General features: G+C 44.6%; 1 protein-coding gene across 4 annotated transcripts in view; it reads right to left on the reverse strand.

Annotated features, from left to right (window-relative positions):
• Positions 1 to 22,122, reverse strand: part of arvcfb (ARVCF delta catenin family member b) — a 128,717-nt gene that overhangs the window by 67,294 nt on the left and 39,301 nt on the right. For all 4 annotated transcript variants that reach the window (XM_083979492.1, XM_083979490.1, XM_083979491.1 and 1 more), the window contains exons 4-5: positions 19,113 to 19,753; positions 9,278 to 9,783 (exon numbers count right to left, since the gene is read on the reverse strand). In XM_083979492.1, coding sequence (XP_083835618.1) covers positions 9,278 to 9,783; positions 19,113 to 19,753 — 1,147 coding nt within the window. The remainder of the gene's footprint in view (positions 1 to 9,277; positions 9,784 to 19,112; positions 19,754 to 22,122) is intronic.

Below are 22,122 nucleotides of genomic sequence, written 5' to 3' on the forward strand. Positions count from 1 at the left end.
GTATTTAAAGTCTGAACGGGGTTCAATCAAAGCGAGAAGTAATGCTGTACCTCCGTCCCCTCTGTGTTTACAGCTGAGGACTCGCCCTGGTTCCTGTGCGTCGCCAGCAGGCCGCCAGTATCTGACTGGGAAGTTATTAGATGTGTAAGCTGAGGTCTGGCTCCACTCTAGGCCACATTCACACACAAACCCTGGAGGTGTGATGCAGGATATTGAACACACTCTCGGGCCAACTTTATATAATCCTGTGTGCTTAACAGATCATGTTTATGGGACTTTAAAAGAGCTCAGTGCAGGGACAGATTTAACATTTTGGACAGTGTGGATGTTCTTTTGTGGTAAATTCTGCTATTCCTCAAATCTTGTCCGACCATCAAAATATCATCACACCCCATCTCAAACTATCCACTTGCTTTACAGAGCTTTTATTTGGGTACAGAACGGTCCTGAGAGTAAACACTGACTTCCAGAGCAAAAAGTTCCCAAAGTCTAAAACAGTGAGTGTTCAGGTAATTACACTGGTTTAATTTTGTGCTTCATGCGTTTACTGTAAATTTCATGTCTCAACAGATTCACTTCACTTCATGGTGGCTTAAAGTTGAAAGAAAACAAGCCAAGATGTTATTTAAACACAGGAAGGTTCCTCTATCAGCAGCGGTGATCTGAAGCTGTGACTGAAGAGATGACACTGGTATTATTTTCATGTTTGTTGTTTGCCTTCACTGCACATTGTTACCTATACCTAGCCAGCATTATCTATTATTAAAGCTAGATGGGATTCTGTTGCTGTGTGTAGGTTGTATTGTAGTTTGGCCTATAGCTTGTGCTACCTTCATATGCCCCTCATGATTCCCTATCTCCGCTGTTTGCTTCAGGCGCCGAGCCTCCTCTCTTCTGATTGGCTGACTGACTGACATGTTGTTCCTATAGAGCTCCAGAGAGAGATGTAAAACTACATTGAGATGGTTTCTGGTACTTCAAATCACAAATATACAGCACCTGCTTTTGGATTTCAAAAGCTTTGGTAGAAATCATGTTTCCTGTCAATCTTCACTATCCCTATCAAATAAAGGCATAACCCCCCCTCCTGTCATAACATGAGAGAGCCAATGCTGCACTTCCTTTTTTCATGCAATTTTTAATTTGAGTTATCCAGCACAATTACATTTCAATAAAACAGTAATAACAATATGTGGCATTTGAATGCAAAGAATCCACCTTAAGAATTAAAGGCTTTTCATATGTACATCATTTTGCATTGTAGTGTTATTTGTCTGGTGCATGTTAACTCAACTGTCCCGTCTCATATCAAAACATCCGTTTTGTCATTTATACCAACCAAGCCAATGAGAGTGAGTATCAGCATCCAGGCACAAATCACATTAACAACAAATGGGTGTGTTTGTGTGTGTGTAGTCTGGTATGATGACAGCTAGCTAACACTCGTGCCTGCCCGCCAGGCTGACAGCTTGATTACCCCCACTGTTGTGTCATTAGCATCAGTTTTAGATGTGACAAGCAACATCCAACGTGCAGACGACACACGAGGCGGCAGCCGGCGATGGCTTAACAAAGACAAGCAGCGCATAAAGAAGACTTGTTACTAAAATGACAACATTCAAGCCTTGTGTCTTGCTAAGAGATTATTACAGGACTGTTATTTCTAGATCATAAACAAACAATAATCCAAATCCAACATAGCTGGAAGAGTGTCCTGTAAAATGTATCAGCATCTATCTTTCACTTGTCTTTTCCATTGTTTAAACAAAGAAGTAATTCACAGAAACAAACAAAGCCTCGAGAAAGATTCCTAAACCTTGATGCACAAAGTACCATCGAGCCGTGCAAACTCTTTCTGCCCCCCCATCACATCCAGTATTCATGCTCAAACACAAAACACAGCTCAGGCCGCAGGAATCAGTCGGCTCAACACTGATCACATATGCCAGAGGGGAGGAAGAGGCATGTGGCTGTGATCCATCAAGTACGACAGGCATACAGCCCACAGACAGAACGTTATTAAAGATGACAGCGAGCTGGGGAAGTGACGATATCCATCCCACGTCCTGCCACTGTCTCAGAACAGAGAGTCCATTTGTCCATTCTCTGTCCTCTATCAGACTGTGAGAGGTGGATGTGGTGGGGACGACCTGCTGTCCCACAGGGGCTGAGGCAGATGCTAACTGTGATGTCAGGGGCTCATCTTACACCTGATGTTAACATGTTTACACTGAGTTTGAGTTTGATAGAAATTAGACCTGATCTCAAAATGCTCCATAGATGTATAGTGAATATATTGAATTAGGAAGTTGGAGACTGTCAGCTCAGAAATACGTATACAGTATAGCCTACAGAGCTCTAAGAACAGCCTATTAGCTATGGGACACAGATATGAGAGTGGTATCAATCTTCTGATTATCAGGCATTTAATGTTGAAATGTTTAAAAGTTAAAAAGACATAAAACAACACAGCACCATTACCAAGTAAACCACAGTCACCATAGATTAAATAAGACAGTCGTTTACAGTTGGACAACAGCTAAATATAGACTAATGCATGCAGTATTACAAGAAAGTATCCAAGTGCACATCACAGCCTGACAGGTCATTCATATTGGGTTGAGGGGAAATGTGATGAAAAAAGAGGAACAAAACACTTCAATGACATTACAATCAGATTCACAGTAGACTGCTAGTGTGCCAGAATAAAGTAGTAAATAGGTAAAAGACAAGACATGGGACTTCAAAATAAAACAGGACATGACCAGGTGACAAACCAGGACACTTTTCCCTTTGTCCTTTCTTGGTTTGTCTGTGTTCATGCCCTGCGTTCATACTGAGTATATCTGTTTCTTCACTGTTCCTCAGTGAGTTTCTGTGTTTCTTTTGTAAGTCAATAAATATTTTTTGTTACTCCACTATCTCTGGCTTCATCTTCTCCTGCATTTGGATCCAGTTACTGCAAACCAAACCCCTGACAGTATGAACCAACGAAGGGCAAAGGGAGGTTAAATACACGAGGGAGAACTGGGTCACATGTGGGGCAATCACACACAGGTGAGACACATGAGGTAATCAATCACAGCAGGGAGAGCACAGGAAGACAAGACACGGGAAACTTCAAAATAAAACAGGACATGACCAGGAGACAAACCATGACGACTCAGGACCTAAATGTAGCGAGGTCAGTCAGCAAAGCAAGAAATCCAAAATCTATAGACCAGCACCTCAGGAGCATCAAAGGACAACAGGAACGTGAGCCAACGGGAGACAACAGGGCACTGAACAGGTGGTCTGGGGCCGTTGACTTGCTGTTTTGGTAAGCAACTGTAACCAGGGCAAGAGAGACAGGCCTTCCGCCAAAGTAAAAGCACCAAGCTAATAAAATGCGGTGAAAATTTTTAATTTAAGGAATATAATTTACAAGAAAATCCCTGAACCATCAAGTTAACATTTTTTTTTATTGTATTATTGTCTATTTTATAATAATTTATATGTTGGTCAACACTTTTACTTTGGTGAATTTGATGATTTCCGGATCCACTAGAAGACCGGAACCAGAATGCAGACAAAATTGTGAGTAAACAGAAACCAGGCTATTCTCCACTCTGGTGACGCGAGGCTACTGAACAGGTGCAACACGGGAGACTAAACACACACAAGGAGAGTAGGAACCAAGACACAGGTGTAACACATTAGGGCAAAGCAGAGACTCACAATGAAGGACAGGAAATCAAAAAAAACAACTAACAAAGTCCAAAGAAAGAGTTGTTTCAGGACAGACCTTATACTGACATGCTGCTGAATATTCTGTCGGTGTCAGGACGTGGAGCAGGTGTTGAGTGAGGCTGAATCAAGTTGAATGAGGCCATCACACCATGAAGTTATTTGACTGTGACAACACTGGAGCCCTCAGCTTTGCCTATGGCACCATATTAGCCAGGGGCAGCGTTGTTGTGTTATGTTGTGTTGTGTTGTGTTGTCCTGCAGTGTACTGCTCATTAATAGCTACAGCTTGTTCCAAAATAAAGTCAATCTCCTTTGCTCTCCTAATATTTCATGAAATAAAACTAGTCCGACACCACCCGAACAAAGTCACGTCTGCTTCACAAATGAATGCTCTGTGAACTGCCTGCAACAGTCTGAGAGCAAACAACATGTTTAGCTCCGTTTTGTGGAATAGTGTTATTCCACCTCCAGGTTAGCTCCATCCCAACTTTGTTATCTAACACAGACAGGATTCCCAGCAGGGCCATGAACACTAAATACTAAGACTTTTCCATGACCTTTTATAACTAAGTCAAACTGCTTTCAAGATCTAAAAATGTTATTACTCTCTGGTTTATTCATGTTGTTTATCTGCTGAGAGAAGTTCTAAAGGGGTAAACAGTCTGGTTGAGCTGGTCGAGAAGGAAGCCATCTAAAAAAGCAGCATGTAATGAAGTGAACGTGTGAAACAGGTTGTAAAATATATTGTGATGTATTCATGTAAACAGAATCCATTCAGCTAGAAAAATATCTCCAGAGCTCTGAGAAACTATGTTTACATTTGCGGTGCTTGAATCTCCATAAACGGTGCTCATGAAGAAAACATTTTCATATGTAGCAACATTCTCATTCTTGTGGCATATACCTGTGATTTGCTTTTCTTTTCTTTTCTTTTCTTTTGTCTTGAACCCAATCCAGCCACAGGGCAAGTTGAACATGCACATTATTACTGTACCTGCCTCTTCAATCTTTTATCGCCGCAAACAGGCAGTTTTGATTTGTCGGATTTTCGTCAGGGCTTGACATAAAGTCAACAACGTTTAGATCAAAACAGTGCGTGTGTGTATTTTGTCAAAGCGAATGGTGGGATGACGACCAAAGGAGACGATGTAAGCTGAGTGTAAACCAATTCTTTACTGCGTCTCCTCCCCCCCCCCCCCCCCCCTCCCTCTCTGGTACCTGGCTGCAGGGACTGGGACAGGGGGCCGGCTGGGAATGGGAACGCCGGTGGAGCTGTGGCTGAGGCTAATTCAATTTTCCAGGCACCACTGGCAGGCATGTTGCTCTTCAAGCAGCACTATTAACTTAGCTCTGCCCATTACCGTTCACCCTCCCCACCCCTCTCTCTCTCCTTCTCCTCCTCACCCCTTACGCCATTCATTACATTCTCCATGGTGAGGACAAAGGGTGAGGCATTTGGAATTAAAAAAAAAAAAAGAAAACAGCATAGTGGAGACATGGAGGGAGACAGAAAGGCAGGGGAGCTCAGAAACTCTTCTCTGCTACAGTGAACAACAACTGAGGTATAAAAAAAACTGCTTTTATACAATGTGTGTGTGAGAGATGAATCCCTAGGAAGCAGATAATGAAATAAGGTGGGAGGGGCTACACACATGCATACACAGTGTGCTGATGATGAAGCCTGCAGGTTGTCTCATGGATCATGGTGGGGGGCCTGCAGATAGGTTGCTCTTCTCAGAATGACTTCGGTGGCAGAACACTGAGCCCAAACCAGCCTGTTGTTTACAATCAGCCCAGGTCCGGTCAGTGTCAGGCACCTCAGAGATGATGGATGTGACGCAGTGCGTGTTTGATCACGTATTTAGTGGGAACTCATTGATCAGCTCTGCTTTTGTCTTTGGGAATTCAATTACATTAATATTCTCCACAATCAAGTATTCTCAGGATTAGATTTAAATACAGAAGAGAGCAGTAATCACTGTCCTTCACCGTCCTTGTAACGCCCTTAGAGAAAACGCTGCCAACAAGCTAAGTGGTGATTTACAAGTAACGGCTGTGTCTGCTGCCCCACATCCACAAATTTAGCAACTTCCAAGAAGCAGTAAAGTGGGCACGTGAAGCTTGTTCTGTTTCAGGAGTAGTTCTAGGTCAAATGAAAAAATCAAATACGACAAAACCCGTGTCTCTTATTTGATGCATTTTCCATCTACTTTGAAATTTTAAATATATGTTGATATATGCCTTGCAATAGGCCGATAGTATCTGAAAATCATTTTCTAAGCCGACATTTAGAGTTGCCATCACAGGAAAAACCGCAAATGGAATTAATGACCCTGAGAATGGCAAAGTCTCATCAAGTGTCTCAGTGAGCCACTGAATGCAAAATACCAGAGTCAAGGATCAAATATCTGAGGTCACTGAGCCTGGTGGTGTTCTCTGTTTCTAGCTCAGCAGGAAAATCCACTGTACAGAACCTGATGAGGAAACTAACTGGTGAACACCAACCAGCATTTCACAAGTAAAGAGTCTGATTGTTTCTAACAGGAGTTGGTCCTGTGAAGCTTGACTTCATTTGACCAGGAACATGACTGCAAATCAATAGTGTCTAAATGTTGGATCTTATAACTGTTCACTAACATTAACCAATTGTATTGATAAAAGGGTAATAGTGTATTTACAGCTGGTTTATGAACATGTGTCTGTTGGATGCTCTCATTTACCATGTTTATGCTTTAGACAAATACATCCACTGAACAGTGGCGCATACAGTAGGTCATAATCAAAACAAAACAACGCAAAGCCTTGACACACTAACATGTGACTACTCATCATTGTGTCTTTATATCTAAAGCCAACTTGCACTTTATGCATTCTTCATCCAAACAACAAAGGTGTGCAGCAGACACCTGCCTGACTGGCAGCTCCCCAATTCCACACATCCCGCAGGAAAAACAGGAGACGAATCCGCTTAATAATCTACATTTCCACAGTGGGAACTGCTGGAAGGCACAAACAGCCCGGAGCATACTGGGAGGGATAAATAGAATTACTCTGAACAGCACAAAGCTCTAAAAATATGAACCGCTGGTCTGTCTGTCTGTCTGTCTGTCTGTGTGTGTGTGTGTGTTGGAAAATAAAACCACTCGGTTTCTTCCACGTCACCCGTTTCCCCAGCAGAAAACAGAGCTCTCTGTGGTTTTACAGGGACGGCACACACTCCAATGGCAAACTCTTAAAACACATGGGCTAAGAAAAGGGGCCTCTATTTAAAGACCCCCAATTATATTTAATTGTAGAAAAACACAGCCAATTCCAGCCACACGGGCCGAGGCTGTAAGCTGAGCTTGCATTGTGACTGGTCTGTTTTCACTGGGGCCATGCAGAGCAACGGCAATGGAAACCTAAAGCCTGAGACAGAGAGAGAGAGAGGGGACAGGAAGACAAACAGCCAGCATGTAGATAGTGAATGAAGGAGAGAAAAAATTAAATTGAGTGAAGGAGGGTGGATAATGAGTGAGAGAGGGAAGGAGCAGGAAAAAAAGGAAAAAAAGAGGCTCCCTCCATTCTGTCCTCCTTCTCTTGTGGTGCAGGGTTATTTTTAGCTACGATGGGGAGCAACACGATGCTGTAAAGACAATCATTTCTGCTGAGGCACAGTCATCGCTCACCACGACATCTCTGTCACAGTAAAGGAAACACACACACACACACACACACACACACACACACACACACACACACACACACACACACACACACACACACACACACACTTACACTTGCATGCACCCTACAGTACAACAAGCATGGGTTTTTGAAGGCCGGTATCTCTGTTGATACCTGAATTGAAGCTGTCAGTCAGTACCATGCACTCACAAAGCCTCACAGACCTTCACAAAACAACATCTATATAGAGACTATTTATTTTCCCTCTCTACCACATGAGTTTACCTGAAAAGTCTCAGGTGGTGCACTGTACTGTACTGTACTGTACTGCGTACTGTATTTTACTTCACAGAGGTCAAGTGTATCACGTTGAAGTGGTTCTCGTCTTTCACGTGCAGTGAAAACAAAAGCCCCTTCCCAGATGGCAACATGTGCATACCAGCCTAAATGTGTCAGGTCAAACCAATCGTGTTGGGGATTAGATGCTGAGTACTTGGAAAGACACACACACATATACATGCACCTATATTCTCCTGTTAACATTTACCGGGTCAAGGAGAAGAAACCCTATCACAGTGTCTGAATCAATAGTTTGTCTTTGAAGAATTAAAACACATTTCATTCCCTCTTAAATCTGTGTTTATCTCCCAGATGCTTCTCTCCACTTCCTTTGTCTCCTTCAATGTTTACTCTTTTTTTTATGCTGTTTTATGCTGTTCTGTTTAAATGTTTTGTCTTTATGTAAAGCACATCGAGTTGCCTTGGTATGAAATGCGCTATAAAAATAAAGATGCCTTGCTTTGCCTTCAGTATCAACTATCATAACGTCTGTGCTCCAAACTGTGGTTAAACTGTGATCCTTGTGACCATTTATTGGAGGAAAAATGGCTTTCTGTCAAAATAATTAACTCATTACCATGTGTTACTCTGGTACTGTAACAATGGGATGCCTGTGGTACAAACAAGTGAGTAAAAAGCCTTATCTTTGATATAAATAACACTGGTGTGAAAAAGTCCTTCTTATTATGAGTATGACTCATAGCGCTGCATTACCATGCAGTGTATAGGATTATGGCAACCAACTTCGTATATTCCTGGATGGAATTTAGAAGTGATGTGAAATCTGTAGCCAAAGACTGGAAAAAATTAAGCTATCAGCTTAAACTGCACTTTTATTAGCACTTTTATACTCACTATGTGTGAACGTGTTTGGAGACTTATTAGACAGACATCCTGTAGTTAGTGGAGGAGACTCACTGGGCTACAACAGTGCTATGCAGGTGGTTTTTGAATCATACCTCTTACCTGAGCAGGGAAGCTCTTTGATTTAAAGCAAGCAATGGAATACATCCACAGCACTGACTTCAGATAACTTCACCCACACAACAGTTGTCATAATGTAGTTTGGTGGAAAATTTTATGAGACTTCATGTTTTAAAATAAATCACACATAAATTTAAATAGGTGATGCTGCACAGTGGTGCAGAGGTAAACACTGTTCCCTCACTGCTAGGAGCTTCTGTTTGAAACACTGCAGCCTGCTGCAGCCTGTCTGTATGAGTTCATGCTCTGTGGGGTCTCTGTTTTCCTCCACAGTCTCACACCACAGCAGATCTGGTGACTGTAAACATTGACAATAGGCGTGAATATGAGCATGAATGTTCTTCTGTCTCCATGTGACAACCCTCCATCCTAGTCTTTGTTTCCTGATATGCTCTTTCTACTGATATAGGTGCAAAAATCTCAAAATGCATAAAAATCATCTGTGCTTTTATGATAGTTAATTAACCTCTGATAATGGTTTGTGTTTTCATCATGTCTCACTGCTTCATCCTCATCACATGGTTTTCTGTGTAATGTTTGATGACTACTTTATTCTTACCGGTGATGAGCTCTCGGACCTCCATGTCGTTGGTCTTCCTCAGCAGGCGGACGAGGGCTGGGATGCCGTCACAGTTCTTGATGGCCACCTTGTTGTCATTGTCCTTGCCGTAGGAGATGTTGCGCAGGGCGCCACAAGCTTTGCGGTGGACCTCAGACTTGGGGTGGTCCAGAAGCCCCGCCAGAACAGGAATCCCCTTCAGCTGGCGCACATCCTTCTTAATCTTGTCATTTTCGTAACACAGGTGCTGCAGGTAGGCGGCGGCATTGGACTTGACCGGGTCGATGGGGTGGCCGAGCATGGCGATGACCTCGGGCAGGTCGGGGTCACGCCAGCGCGGGTCCTTGCGGATGCTGTCGATGGAGGGTGAGCGCCGGCCGCCCATGCGGTCCAGACTGGCCATGCTGCCCCTCTCCGGCTGGGCCAGAGGAGCTGAATACATGCCGTGGATGTAAGGGTGGCGCTCATCGATCAGCTCCGCCTCAATGGGGTCGTCCGGGTAACCTCTGGAAGACAAGAGAAGAGAGGACGATGAGGACGAGGGAGATGGACGAGGTAAATGGAGGGTGACTCAGACACATTTGTCTGAGAGAAGAATTAGTTAGCCGCGGGAAAGACTTTGCGGGAAGCCAAGCGAGGTGAGAGCCACTGACTAATGAGGGGAAAAAGGGAAAGCAGGGGATCGGGTGAGAGAGAGGTGATGGAAGGAAGGGGGGAAAAAAAGGAAAGAGTGCAGGACAGTGAAGGGGAGATGCTGATCCGTGTTTGGGATCTGTTATTAGCAGCTAAGTCAGAAGGACTGTGGTGGCACGGTGAGCACCTTTCTCCTTATTATTCCACCCTGGTGGCAGCAACAAACATGTCAGACTTCATCAAACATAAAGTTGCAGCGCGTGATAGAGAGAGACAGGAAAAGAATGCACAAAGAAAAACTAGACAGTTCACAAAGACACAGAGACAAAGGCAACTGCAAAGAAAAAAGCTTTGAAGGAGAAGTCTTGTGAAGTTTTTTTCAGGAAGCCACCTTAGAGAGAGGATGTGGTGACTTCTCCCTGGGGGAACAGAGAAAAGAACTGTGTTGCCCCCCCCCCAGGGAGCACTACGAGCCCCCACCATGCCCCAGGGCTCTGCCTTTGCTCACATCGCCTGCTCACTAGCATGCGGTTGCTAAAATGTTAACGACCATCTCAGCGGGATGTTTCTGCTAGCATTAGACTCACTGGCGCTGGTGCTATTGGGCTGGGGAAACGAATGGTATTGAGTTCTTGTCAAAAATAAGTGTTGTGTGCCGCGGAAGATGGGAGTTGCTTCTGAGGGTCTCTGGAGAGTTTCCCTCATTGAACCTCTATTTCCCCCAGCCTCTCTGTGCGAGTCTATGAGCCACACTCTGTTCTCTAGTCTTCTCGAGGGAAACCTCATCCATTCTCCATCACAGCATATACTGTACTGTAGGCCTTCAATTCCAATGACGGATCATTTGTTGCTGGAGAGTGGGATACTTATTTTACTTAAGGCAAAGATATTCAATAAATGGAAAGATACTCCATGAGAGGCTGCTGGTATACACTTCCTGTCTCTCTAAATGGGCGTGGCCAACCGTCACCCCACCTCGTCTGTGATCGTGTGTGTGGATTTATACAATTTGTAGGTAGATGAAAGTGAGATATTATATATTTATATTATATATATATTTTCTTATGATAACATTAAAAATGTATACTACTAACAGTCATATTTAGCATGACAAAAATAATTAAAATCATTTTCACGGGAGTTCGCGGCCGTTTGTTTGACGTTGCCTAGGAGATCTGTGCCAAATCTGGCGAGAGTGTGTCGTAGAGACAGAGACGGGTCTTCAACAAAGTGGATTTTCTCCTGATGTGTCCGTCTAAAAATTGCCATTTTGACATTGCCATTTTGAAGCCCACGTGACATCATACAGGAAGCTGACTCGTCATGGAAGGTCTTGGTTTATAAACCGTCTTTGCTTAAGGCTCTTTAATGACAAGAACGATTTCTCACAAAGATGGAGTCACATTTGACTCCAAAAAAAAAAAAAAAAAAGTTGCACAGAATATTTTTGAAACTTCACAAAAATTCCTGTTTTTGAACGCACACCACTGAGTTGTTTAGAGGGAAAATGTGTTGGCAGGAAAAGTTATGACACAGGGAGAGGAATTTAATTAGGGTTGTGTAGTTATGCACAGCCTTTATCACCCCTCCCACCCACCCCGCAGCTTGAGACTTGTTTACCCTCGTTACATAATCCAGCTGGTCTCTTCTCACCATCTTTGATGTATGGCGGTTGGTGGTGCAACAGAATGGTGGCCAATGCTGTTGGTTGGCAGGGAATTCCAAACCGAGCTCTAATTTTAATGAGTTTTATGTTAATTGTGTGGGGTTTTTTTTTACAGTTCTTCCCAGGCATGCTGGGGAAATTGATACGAGATGAACCGGGAGAAGAAAAAAAACAAACTCCTGACCGAGCAGTGTAACGAGATTCTAAATCCCCTATTCACACTGGTGGAAGGAGGATTGATGGAGAGTGAGGCACCTCTGCAGTCGAGCGCCCTGCCTCGAAATGTCGAAAGCAGCGGGGGAACCGAGTTCAAAGAACCGCGTTTGCCCAATGGCTGTGGCAAACTTTGCAGGCCGAGCTTCGGGTGTCACTGGCACATGTCAGGAGCAGCTGTGACTGGAGGTCTTCAGAGACAGGTGCTCTTCCAAGACTAAAAAACAAAAAGCTAACCTAAACTGAAGTGGATCTGGATTATCTGTGTTGTTTATTTCTCTTTTTTTTTTTTTTTTTACAGCTTTGTGGAACACGTCAAACAACCACAAACCTCTATATGCAGGCCTGTGACCACATAGGCAAGGAGGGACCGACGAGGAGCCTGATTACAGCACATCATTTGGAGAACGACTGCTGCTCTGAGGTTTGGCAAAAAAACACTAAACTGTATGACAGGCTGTGTGGAAAAAAGAGGGAAATCTGCGAGGACGTGCGCATGTGTGCACGTGCTGGTGGTTACTAAAAGCTTCCTCCCAAACACGGAGATCTAAATACACACTCTCAGTGGCCCGTCATCCGGCTTTCAACTGCTTGTGGGACACTGGACATGACGAGGCAAAGGGAGGCAGGGACGGGCCGTCCTAAAGAAAGGGCAGCACACAACCTCAGCATCCCTCTCATTATCTGTCACACTACGTTTGTCGCACACTTTGTCTCGCGCACACACACTTTAACACACAGATGAGATGTACAGTTGTGTAGATGGTGGCTCATTTAGATCTGGGCCGATGCGGCGGGGCTTTTGGCAAAGCAGGCGTCGTGAGGCTGAGTGATGGGAATGTCAGGATTTGCATTTAAATTGGCGCCATTGTGTGTACAGGGAGGGGTGTATTCATAGGATGTGAAAGGGCTCTCCACTGCCAGACGCGATGCTCTGAGCATGATTACAGCGGATCACTCTCCTCATGTTAATCGAGCCGCTGGATATCCGGGCTATTCCTGTGTATCTGTGTGTTCGTCAGTGGATGCACTGGTAGTTTTTTTGTTTTTTTTCTTCGAAGACATAAAAGAACAAGATAAAAGATAAGCAGATACAGTAGACATGACATATTCATAAACAATCTGGACGTTGTCACTCTCTCAATAGTCTTCCTCTCCTTCATCTCCTGTCACTTACTTTCATCAGCCATCAATCACAGCCGTGCCAGACCCCTCGTCTTTGGCACGCCCATAAAAGGAGATAAACTGAAAAAGGATTAGAGACTCCGAGGAAGATGTTTGCATCTCATATGTACACATTACATCTCTGCAGCGTTTATGAGCTCTTCACCGACTGTCCCTGCCGAGCACGCTGCTCATTTTGAGTTATGGGCAATAATTATTTTATGATGCACAAGAGTCTTTGTGGGACAGAGAACAAAGAAGAAGGAGAAGAAAAAAAAGACAGCAAAGCTGGAGTGTTTATGTCTCACCACTTCCTAATTTCTCAGGCTGTTTTGACGGCATTATTCACTGCCAGCTCTGCTTGTTTTCATTCAATTAAAGGAGAGTGACATCGCTCAGAAGTTTCTTCTATAATTTAGAGGATGCTTCTGAGAAACCTCAAACATAACAGATGGGGAGTATCATATTAAACGCAGTATTTGGCTTTCAGTGAAATCCTCTTGGCAGGATGGAGGAGGGCTGAGCTGGCCAGTATCAGATCACTTCCATAGGCTGCTCCCAACAGACACCACTGGATTAAAATGAGACCCCCCCCCTCTCAATCAAGCACCGAATGAATGTGTCTTTGTGTGTGTGTGTAATTAAATGTCAAACCGTGTGTGTGTGTGTGTGTGTGTGATGGCGGTGACTCCTGTATGCAGGTGGGCAGGTGAAGCAGAGCAGGTCGCCCAAGGAGAGATGAACCATTAGAGATTGGCTTAAAGACGCCCCTGTAGTCTGGCAGGGTTCAAAAGCAGCTATTAATCACGATGGCGTGAGGACACACACACACACACACACACACACACACACACACACACACACACACACATACAGGACGCCGCTCATGGATACACACACACACGAAGGATTGGGATGGGGGAGTGAGATGCACTCACATCCAGACAGTGGGAGGGAGAGAGAGAGAGAGAGAGAGGGAGATGAGTAGTTTATCTGCAGAAGCTGAGCTCCGATAGTGAAATACTATAAAGCTTTATTGATGCATGGCTGTTCTAGGCAAAGTTTTTAAGTGCTTCAAAATCAAGAAAAATCACAACTGAATACTGACTAAACTCTGTAAACAGAGAGACCAACAGAAAAGTAAAAGCTGTCCAGACATGCAGATAAAAAAAAGTCCCAATTAAAATAAAATATGGAGGGTTAGCAGAGCAGCCGGCATCAGAGAAACTGGCATTTCACTGCAATTTAAAGCCCCTACAAGGAACTTTCAGTTTGTGTTGATTTTGGCGGTCCCTGTGGCCAAAAGCTGTAGCGTTTTGTCAGAATGAAGACTGCATTTCCCATGAGCTCTAGCGCGTATTGTCATAAAAACGCTCATCTGGCTCTCGCGTGAGGGCTCCAGACTAACTTTTGTGAGCCGTTTTAGGCAAATTACTTTGGAAATGTACTTAAAATACTTCAAAACAGCCTCTAGCAGGATGGAGGAGAACCGAGTCTCAGTCTGTGGCGCACCAGGACCGCTGAGGTCAGTGAGAGGAGATGTCTCCGATGCAGAGGAGCTTAACTCGTTCTGGGGCTTGCAGCTGTGGCAGACAGGTAGTCTGCAGGAGTCTCCTGCCGCAAGAAGTTGTGCACCGTTTGTGTAGTGACAGTGTTATGCGCATTTTCAGTGAAAAGAAAAAAAAAACATTGTCCCAACTGTGGCCCGGGGGTTATTAAAAGGGATACGACAACATTTTTTTTCGTGTCTTGCCTCACTCTCGAGTCCATGACAAGCAGATAGACACCATCCTTTCGACTGTGCGTGCAGTAACAAGGGAGATAGAGCCGTATCGCCCGTAATTAGCTTAGCTCAAACGCTGGAAGTGTATAGGCAAGGCAAGGCAAGGCAAGGCAATTTTATTTGTATAGCCCGTTTTTACAAACAGTTTGTCTCAAAGGGCTTTACATGGCATCGTAACAACATCCTCTGTCCTTAGACCCTCACATCCACTGAGGAAAAACTCCATGGAAACCCTTTTACAGGGAAAACCAGGATAAACCTCAGGATGAGCAACAGAGGAGGGATCCCTCACCCAGGACGGACAGACGTGCAATAGATGTTGTTACAGACAAGACAGTTTACAGTCATAGGTAGTGTTAGCCTGCCTCCTACCTGAGCTGAAATCAGCAGTCAGAAGCTGATTTCATTTTAGCTCTAAACTCTGTAAATATATCACTTTATCCACATTTCAAATTTTGTTCCGACAAATAAGGCGCTAAAGCTAGCCATTGTGACCAACGCACTTCCAGTTACTTTCACAAAATAAAACACCCGTTGCCCTTTACATAGGGAAAACCATGACGATAGAATTTGTGCTTTTACTTTGAAATAGGAAGTTAAGCTACCCTCGATGTAGCTGGCTTGAACCAAAATAAACCGTCTTTGCTTGAACTCTCCGTTTTGACAGATCTCGTCCCGTTACCGGATTTGACCGCTCAAGATGCCTTAGAGTTTCTCTGATGACTTTAGGTGGAGGCAGGCTAACACTACCTATGCACTTCCAGCGTTTGAGCTAAGCTAATTAAGGGCGATATGGGCTCTCCCTCGTTACTGCACGCACAGTCAAAAGGATGGTGTCTATCTGCTTGTCATGGACTCGGGAGTGAGGCAAGACACGAAAAAAAATGTTGGCGTATCCCTTTAATTATAATCCTAAATACATATTTTACATCCCTGGGAGGACTTGAGGTCTTGAGCCCTGCCACGCATGCCGTCTCTGATCTGAGTGCCGCAAATCGTTTCGTCCGCCCACTGCCTCCTGTTTTCATCATTTAGAAATAGCTCATCTTCACACCGATTGGCTCATTTGCTGTTGCAGGCCACACAGAGACATCAACAGAAACCAGAGACTTTTGCATATCCAGTTAAAAGTTCCTTGTAGGGGCTTTAATCTATAATTCTTTGTCTCCATCAAGCTTTTCTAATTTCACACATGACAGTCTACCCACCACAAAAAAAAAACAAAAAAAAACCTCTGGTGTACACTACAAACAACCAATTATTCTCCCACATCATCAAAGAAAACTTTGAGTAACTGTGAGGAGACACATAGTAAATGCATGCGTGGCAGTGTTGAACAAAGCTTTTTGGATTCAGTCCAAACAGTTTCAGTCGTAAAGTTTGCTCAACTGGCTGTTGTCTGAAGAGAAACAGTGACATATGCATCCAGATTTATAACCTCCAAACTGTAAATATGAACACTGTGTGTAGCCCACTTTCATCAACTGGTGCAGTGAGCCCTGACAGGAGGATTCCTCTCATTTGCTGCCCATTTGTACATTGCAGCTATATTAACATTGAAATCCAAGAGTGAGACATTCTCGCACAACCCAGGGAACCTCAGCGTCAGCGTTCCCATCCATACGCCGACACACGACGGATTCCGCGGCTGTGACAAAACGAGCGCTCACTCGGTGCCAATGCGTGAAGCAGTTATGGCAATAAACATCTTCATTTTGGTCGGCGCGTAATTGAGAGCTTGCAATGCAATGATAAACTGCAAATAAACCACTTTAATTCCAAGATTCATTACGACACTTTGGAGCCGCCGCTTCTCCTTCTTGGAAGAATAGTGATGGCGGTGCGAGCCCACGGGAAAGAGAAGGGAAGAAAAGGCCTGTAGTTGTAGTACACCGGTGTTGTGATGCAAGCTGATAGGGCGAGTGGATGAAAGAAGACAGAAGGAAATATTTGTGAATTATTTTCTCCTGCAATTAGTCAGGCAGCAGTCAGTCAAGAGAGGCTTCAAAATGTGTGTGTGTGTTTGGGAAGTGAGCGTTTCGCGTGAGAGACTGTCACCGCGCGCATGTGTGTGTGTCCGCCTGTGTGTGTGTTTCTGTAGGGGGGGTGTATGCGGCTGTTAGGGCTGTGTTGTGACACATGTAAGGCAAGCTACAAATTGCCTGTCACAGCAAGTGCCTCTCACTAGGCGGATGGGGGAGTGACTCATTTTCTGAAGATGTGGATTCTTATTGACTGTTTGTGTGTGCGTGAAAGAGATACTGTGTGTCTAAGTGTCAGAGCAAAGTCAAAAGTGTGTAAAGACACACAGTCTGATTAGGCATCTGCTCTTTCGTGTCTCATACGCAGCGTTGGAGGGGTCTTGAAATCCAGCTTGTTGCTTATGCATGAGCGCATGTCTGCATGTGTGTGTGTGTGTGTGTGTGTGAGATGAGCTTAATTAAGAAGGAAAAGCGAAACTCGCACGCTATCACGCTGGCAGCAAACCTGGATTCTACATCACCTTTGATCGTGACAAAAAAAAACACACACACAGACTATAAGAGACACTTTTTTTCCAGTCTTCCAGTCTCGACCTCCTCAGCTCTGTATCTGAGATCTGGCTCAGGGCCCAAACTTGTAAAAACCCTCAGATTGGTGGAAAATTGTAGAGTTTGAAAATATCCATCTGCTTCATATCACTCCTCAAAAAGAAGTCTTTAAAACACATTTCCCATCAACTCAATGTCAAAAACCCTGTTTCAATCCGCTCGAGGGGGGTGGACGGCTTTTTTCCATCCTCCCCTTTGGGTGGCAATGAGATGATTGGGAGCTAAGAGGGGGACAAGTGAGGGAGGTTATTGTTGAAGCTAACCGGCTTTTCTTCTGCCTGCTGGAGGCAGAGGTCAAACTCCTCTCCACAAAGGTTCCATAAAAAGGATCGCGGCTCTGAGCGATAACTGACAACAGCGTCCTGTCCTCTGCTGCTCTCCCTCCATCCTGTTCATCCTCCCTACCCCCCCTCATCACATCCCTCGAGCATTCCTGCCTCTTTACCTCTGACACAAACACATGTTCGCCGTCCATTTGCGGAAAAATGGCAATCAAAGGCTTGTTTTTTGTTTTTTTTGCCTCGCTTCCTTTCTCAAGCATGTTGCTCAAGGAGAAGAGACATCTGTTTACTTGAGAACAGTGTAATGTAGTCTTTTTCATGGCAAGAACAAGACAAGTATTCTTTATTCTCTCTTATCTAAACGAGCCCCATCTCCTCCTGTCGAGGCATAGTCTGTGCTCATGCAAATGAACAAGAACACGCTGTCCGATGTGAAAAGAAAAACATGTATACTGGATGAACTTCAGCACCTTCAAAAAGGATTTGGGAAAACGAGTCGCTCCCTCATCCGCAAAGCATTATCTACTGCAAGCTGAATCCTTCAGCCTGAACGCAACCGACAGGTGTTTACCTATTAATATCAGGTACTGATGTAGACAAACAACTAATATACAGACTTATCTGTGTAACGTATAGGGCTGCCCCGACCAAAGATATTCTTGGTCGACTTGGGCTGACTAATGGCTCACAGCAGCACCCGCTAATCAACAGCAGTGATACGTGCTTTCACGTCGGAGTCTCCAAACCAGAAACGTCTGTAACAAGATCGGAAAAAGTAGCTTTTGACGAAAAAAAGGGACCTGCCGTGCCGTGTAAAAAAACAAAAAACTGACAGCGAGTGAGTGTCACAACTTCCTGTTTCTGGCCCTTCAAATTGACATGAGAAAAAGCTCCCGCACACTGTCATCACTTGCAGAGGTTTTATTGAACAATGTTTCGGTCCTGAGACCTTCGTCAGATTCCCTTCAAATTAAAAGCCCTACAGACTTTCATATACAGTTCAGTCACACTGATTTTTACTTAAGTTTGACAAGACACGGCTCTAAATGTTTGGTCAATTTTGGTCAACTAATTCTTGGTCGACTATTTGGGGGCAGCCCTAGTAACGTATTTGCTTTGAGCTAGATCAGAGGTGTCAAACTCATTTTAGTTCAGGGGCCAAATTAAGTGTAATTTGATCTCAAGTGGGCCAGACTGGTAAAATAATAGCATAATATCCTATAAATAATAATAACTCTAAACTTTTCTCTTTGTTTTAGTGCAAAGAAGCGCATAAAGAACTATCCTATTACAAAACATATTATGACCAACCTGAAATTTCTTGAGAAAAATACATGCAATTTCAACCACATAATGCCTCTTCTGTCTTCTATGTAATTTTTACATCTGGTAAATTCATCCCGCGAGCCGGTTTTGGCCCCCGGGGCACATGTTTGACACCCCTGAGCTAGATAAACAGACCTGCACAGAAAGCAAAAACCTATAATCTTGGGTTTCTCCTCACCTGACTCTGGGCCCATCTCTCAGAGGTTCCCGGTGGGTGCGACCCCGGTTGGCCCCCTGCAGGGTGCGTCGGTTGGCGGTGGAGTAATCGGGCTCCAGCTCATACGGCTCCTCCTCCTCAGGACCCAAGCTGCGGCGGTCATCCTCCAGGCCGTACGGCTCGGCCTGGAAGCGCTCGGGCTGCGAGCGGTTCAGATCCACGGTGCTGGTCCCCATAGGAACCTGGGGCTGGGCAACGTGGCCATAGTCATCCTTGCGAATGGGAAGCGTGTAGCTGTTCTCTGGCCGGTAGCTGTTGGGCATGTAGGGGTAGCGCGGCGGCCGGAAGTTGACGCCGCGCGACAGGCTGCCGTAGTTGTCCGTCAAGTCGGCGTAGCCGTCGTGCAGGCCGTAGTGGCGGACGTACTGGCTCTCGGGCGTCTCGCCGTACGAATCGTTGTAGGAGTTGTTGTAGGAGCGCGTCAGGGTGGAGGTTGCTTGTGGAGTGATGAAGCGGTCGCCTCCGTTCTTCAGGTAGCGCCTGTCGATGGAGTCGGTGTAGCTGCCCAGCGGGGACGATCCCTCAGGCAGGGGCAATCCATCGGGCCCGAGGGGCACCTGGCGCACCGTCCGCGTGGTCACCGTCTTTACCATCTTGGTTACCTGCAGAGGAGAACAGGTACATACAGATAGCTTGGCTTGACAAAGTGACATTATACAGTAGAAAGCAAACAGTGTTAGACAGAGCACAGCACAAAGGAAAAAGAAAAAATAAACAGGGGAAATAAATGACTGATTAATTCTTGTCCAGATTAAGGTTTATATTTCAAACCTAATGCAGAGAAACACTCCTCGGTTGTTAGTTCAATATTACTTCATTTTAGCTTCATTTCCTGGTGACAACTGTGCACTGTAATACCTTAAAATGATGAGTTCCTGTAGAGTCGAAGTGTGTACAAGTGTTTTTGGCCATTTTATATCTTCACTTGATAGAAAAAGTAGAGACAGGAAGGAAAGTCAGGGGGAGAGTGGGGGAGTACGTGCAACAAATTGTCTGGAGTCAAACCAGGACGCACTTTCTCAGACCAAGCAGCACATGTGGTATGAGCATTAAGGCTCACATACCGTAGGTTGATTGGGACTCATTTCCATCAACCTAACATTTTAATTCTAGCTACACTGAGAGGAACTTCTCCTGCATTGTAGGTGGACATTGCCTGACCATTGTCCAACTACTGTATAAGACCAGTTTCACACTTGTAACTGGAAATCAAACTCCCCGCATGTTGTAATCTGCTGACAAACAACTTGTAAAGCAGAGTGTAACTGTTCCACAGTGAGTGAGTCTCCTGGATTGTGCTGTAACTGAGCCATCTTGAAGTGTTACAGCTCCACTGGACCTTGAATCCTGTCTGTCCCTTAAGGGAGCGTGATAGGGCAGCACCACGCTCTGCGGCAGGTGGGCTGTGATAACCAAACCTGGGTGCATCTGTCCCTCATGCTCCCTCCATCCTATAGCTAAGTAACTCCACTCGCTGTGCTGACACTCAGGCTGTCTCGACTGGAGAATTGCAGACAGCAGCTCCCCTCCCTCCCTCGGCTTTTCCGCCCATACAGAAACCAATTTGCTGCCCAGTGAATTCTGCTGTGGCCGATAATTGGCTATTTTGTCCGCGGCTATAAATTCATCTTCAAAATTAATGAGGTTGATGAAAATTAATCGGCGTCTGCAGGGGGACAGGTCTGATGCACTTCGTGTTGTGCCTGACAAGGTGCTGCAGAGAGGTTCATTCCCCCTTGACAAGCACACATCGACAGAATTACACGGGGAACAGGAACGAGGGAAAAAAACGCAGCTATGCTCATTCCTATTTATGATGGGTTTAATTCTTGACACCAGTCCTCTTAATTGTAATACGCTTCTTTTATTTTCTCATCTAAGCCATCATTTTTATTTTAATATGGAAGGAGTAAAGACATGTAAAGATATCATGAGACCACAACGAACCATTAACCCTCAGTATGGAGCAAGGGGCCCAGAGCAAACGCACAAACCACATATCTGTTGTTTAACACGGCATCCTCATTAACTTGGTTGAAACTAATAGAAATTTACACCGACCTTGTTTCTTGATTACTCCCTTACTGTGAGCTTCATAACAAAGCTTATTTCAGGAGTGCCAAGGTTCATTTCCATGTTCCGAGTAATTACTGAGTAATTTACGTTGGTTTCTGATGCTGTTTTGCCTCGGCTCTGCACTGTTGAAAATAAAGAGCTTGTTTTGTTTGATTCACATTAGCTGAAGCCCATGTATAGTCCTCTTGAGTCACAGTGGTAGCTACACCGAGGCACAACCTCAACATGTCTGTTCTGATGCTCATATCATGGGAACTCTGGGGGCCGACAGGGCCCAGGGCTGAATGTACTGTAAGACCCTCTATGAATTATAGCACTACACTGACATACTGTAATAAATATCATTAATTAATGAAATAACATCTTCACTTATGTGTTTTTGTATTTATGTTTGAGTTCCCCAAGCAGCACAGCTCTGTGAGCGAGCCTCAGCCCCCCCGCAGAGAGAATAACGCCAGGATGCTTCTGTTCATATCTGGATATTCTATCGCCTGTTATATACAGTATCATCATATTTTATTCTGTTCTGTTCTGGCTGTCAGCACTGAGAGGAGAGCATGGAGAATGCAACAGCTTCCCAGCCTTGACATGCCCAGCTGCCTTGTACTAACACAGCTTTTTAGGTGATTTGCAAGGGCTGCAAAGGGAACCATCACACAGGTTTCAAACACTCTTTGATGTATGCTCAAGTTCACAAGGCGTTAAACCGTCACGCAAGGGGAAGCAAGAGGAGGCGAGGGACCTGCGTTTCAGAGGAGCCTCTGAAATATGCTGAAGCGGGGTAAACAGAGCTAAAAGAGAATTGCTAAACTTGTGGAGAGAGCGAGTGTGCGACTATGTGTACATGTAGAAATACTCGCAGGAATTCAACATGTAGGAATATTATATCGATAGA

Source organism: Trachurus trachurus, assembly GCF_905171665.1.
Source record: "Trachurus trachurus genome assembly, chromosome: 9".
NCBI lineage: Eukaryota > Metazoa > Chordata > Actinopteri > Carangiformes > Carangidae > Trachurus > Trachurus trachurus.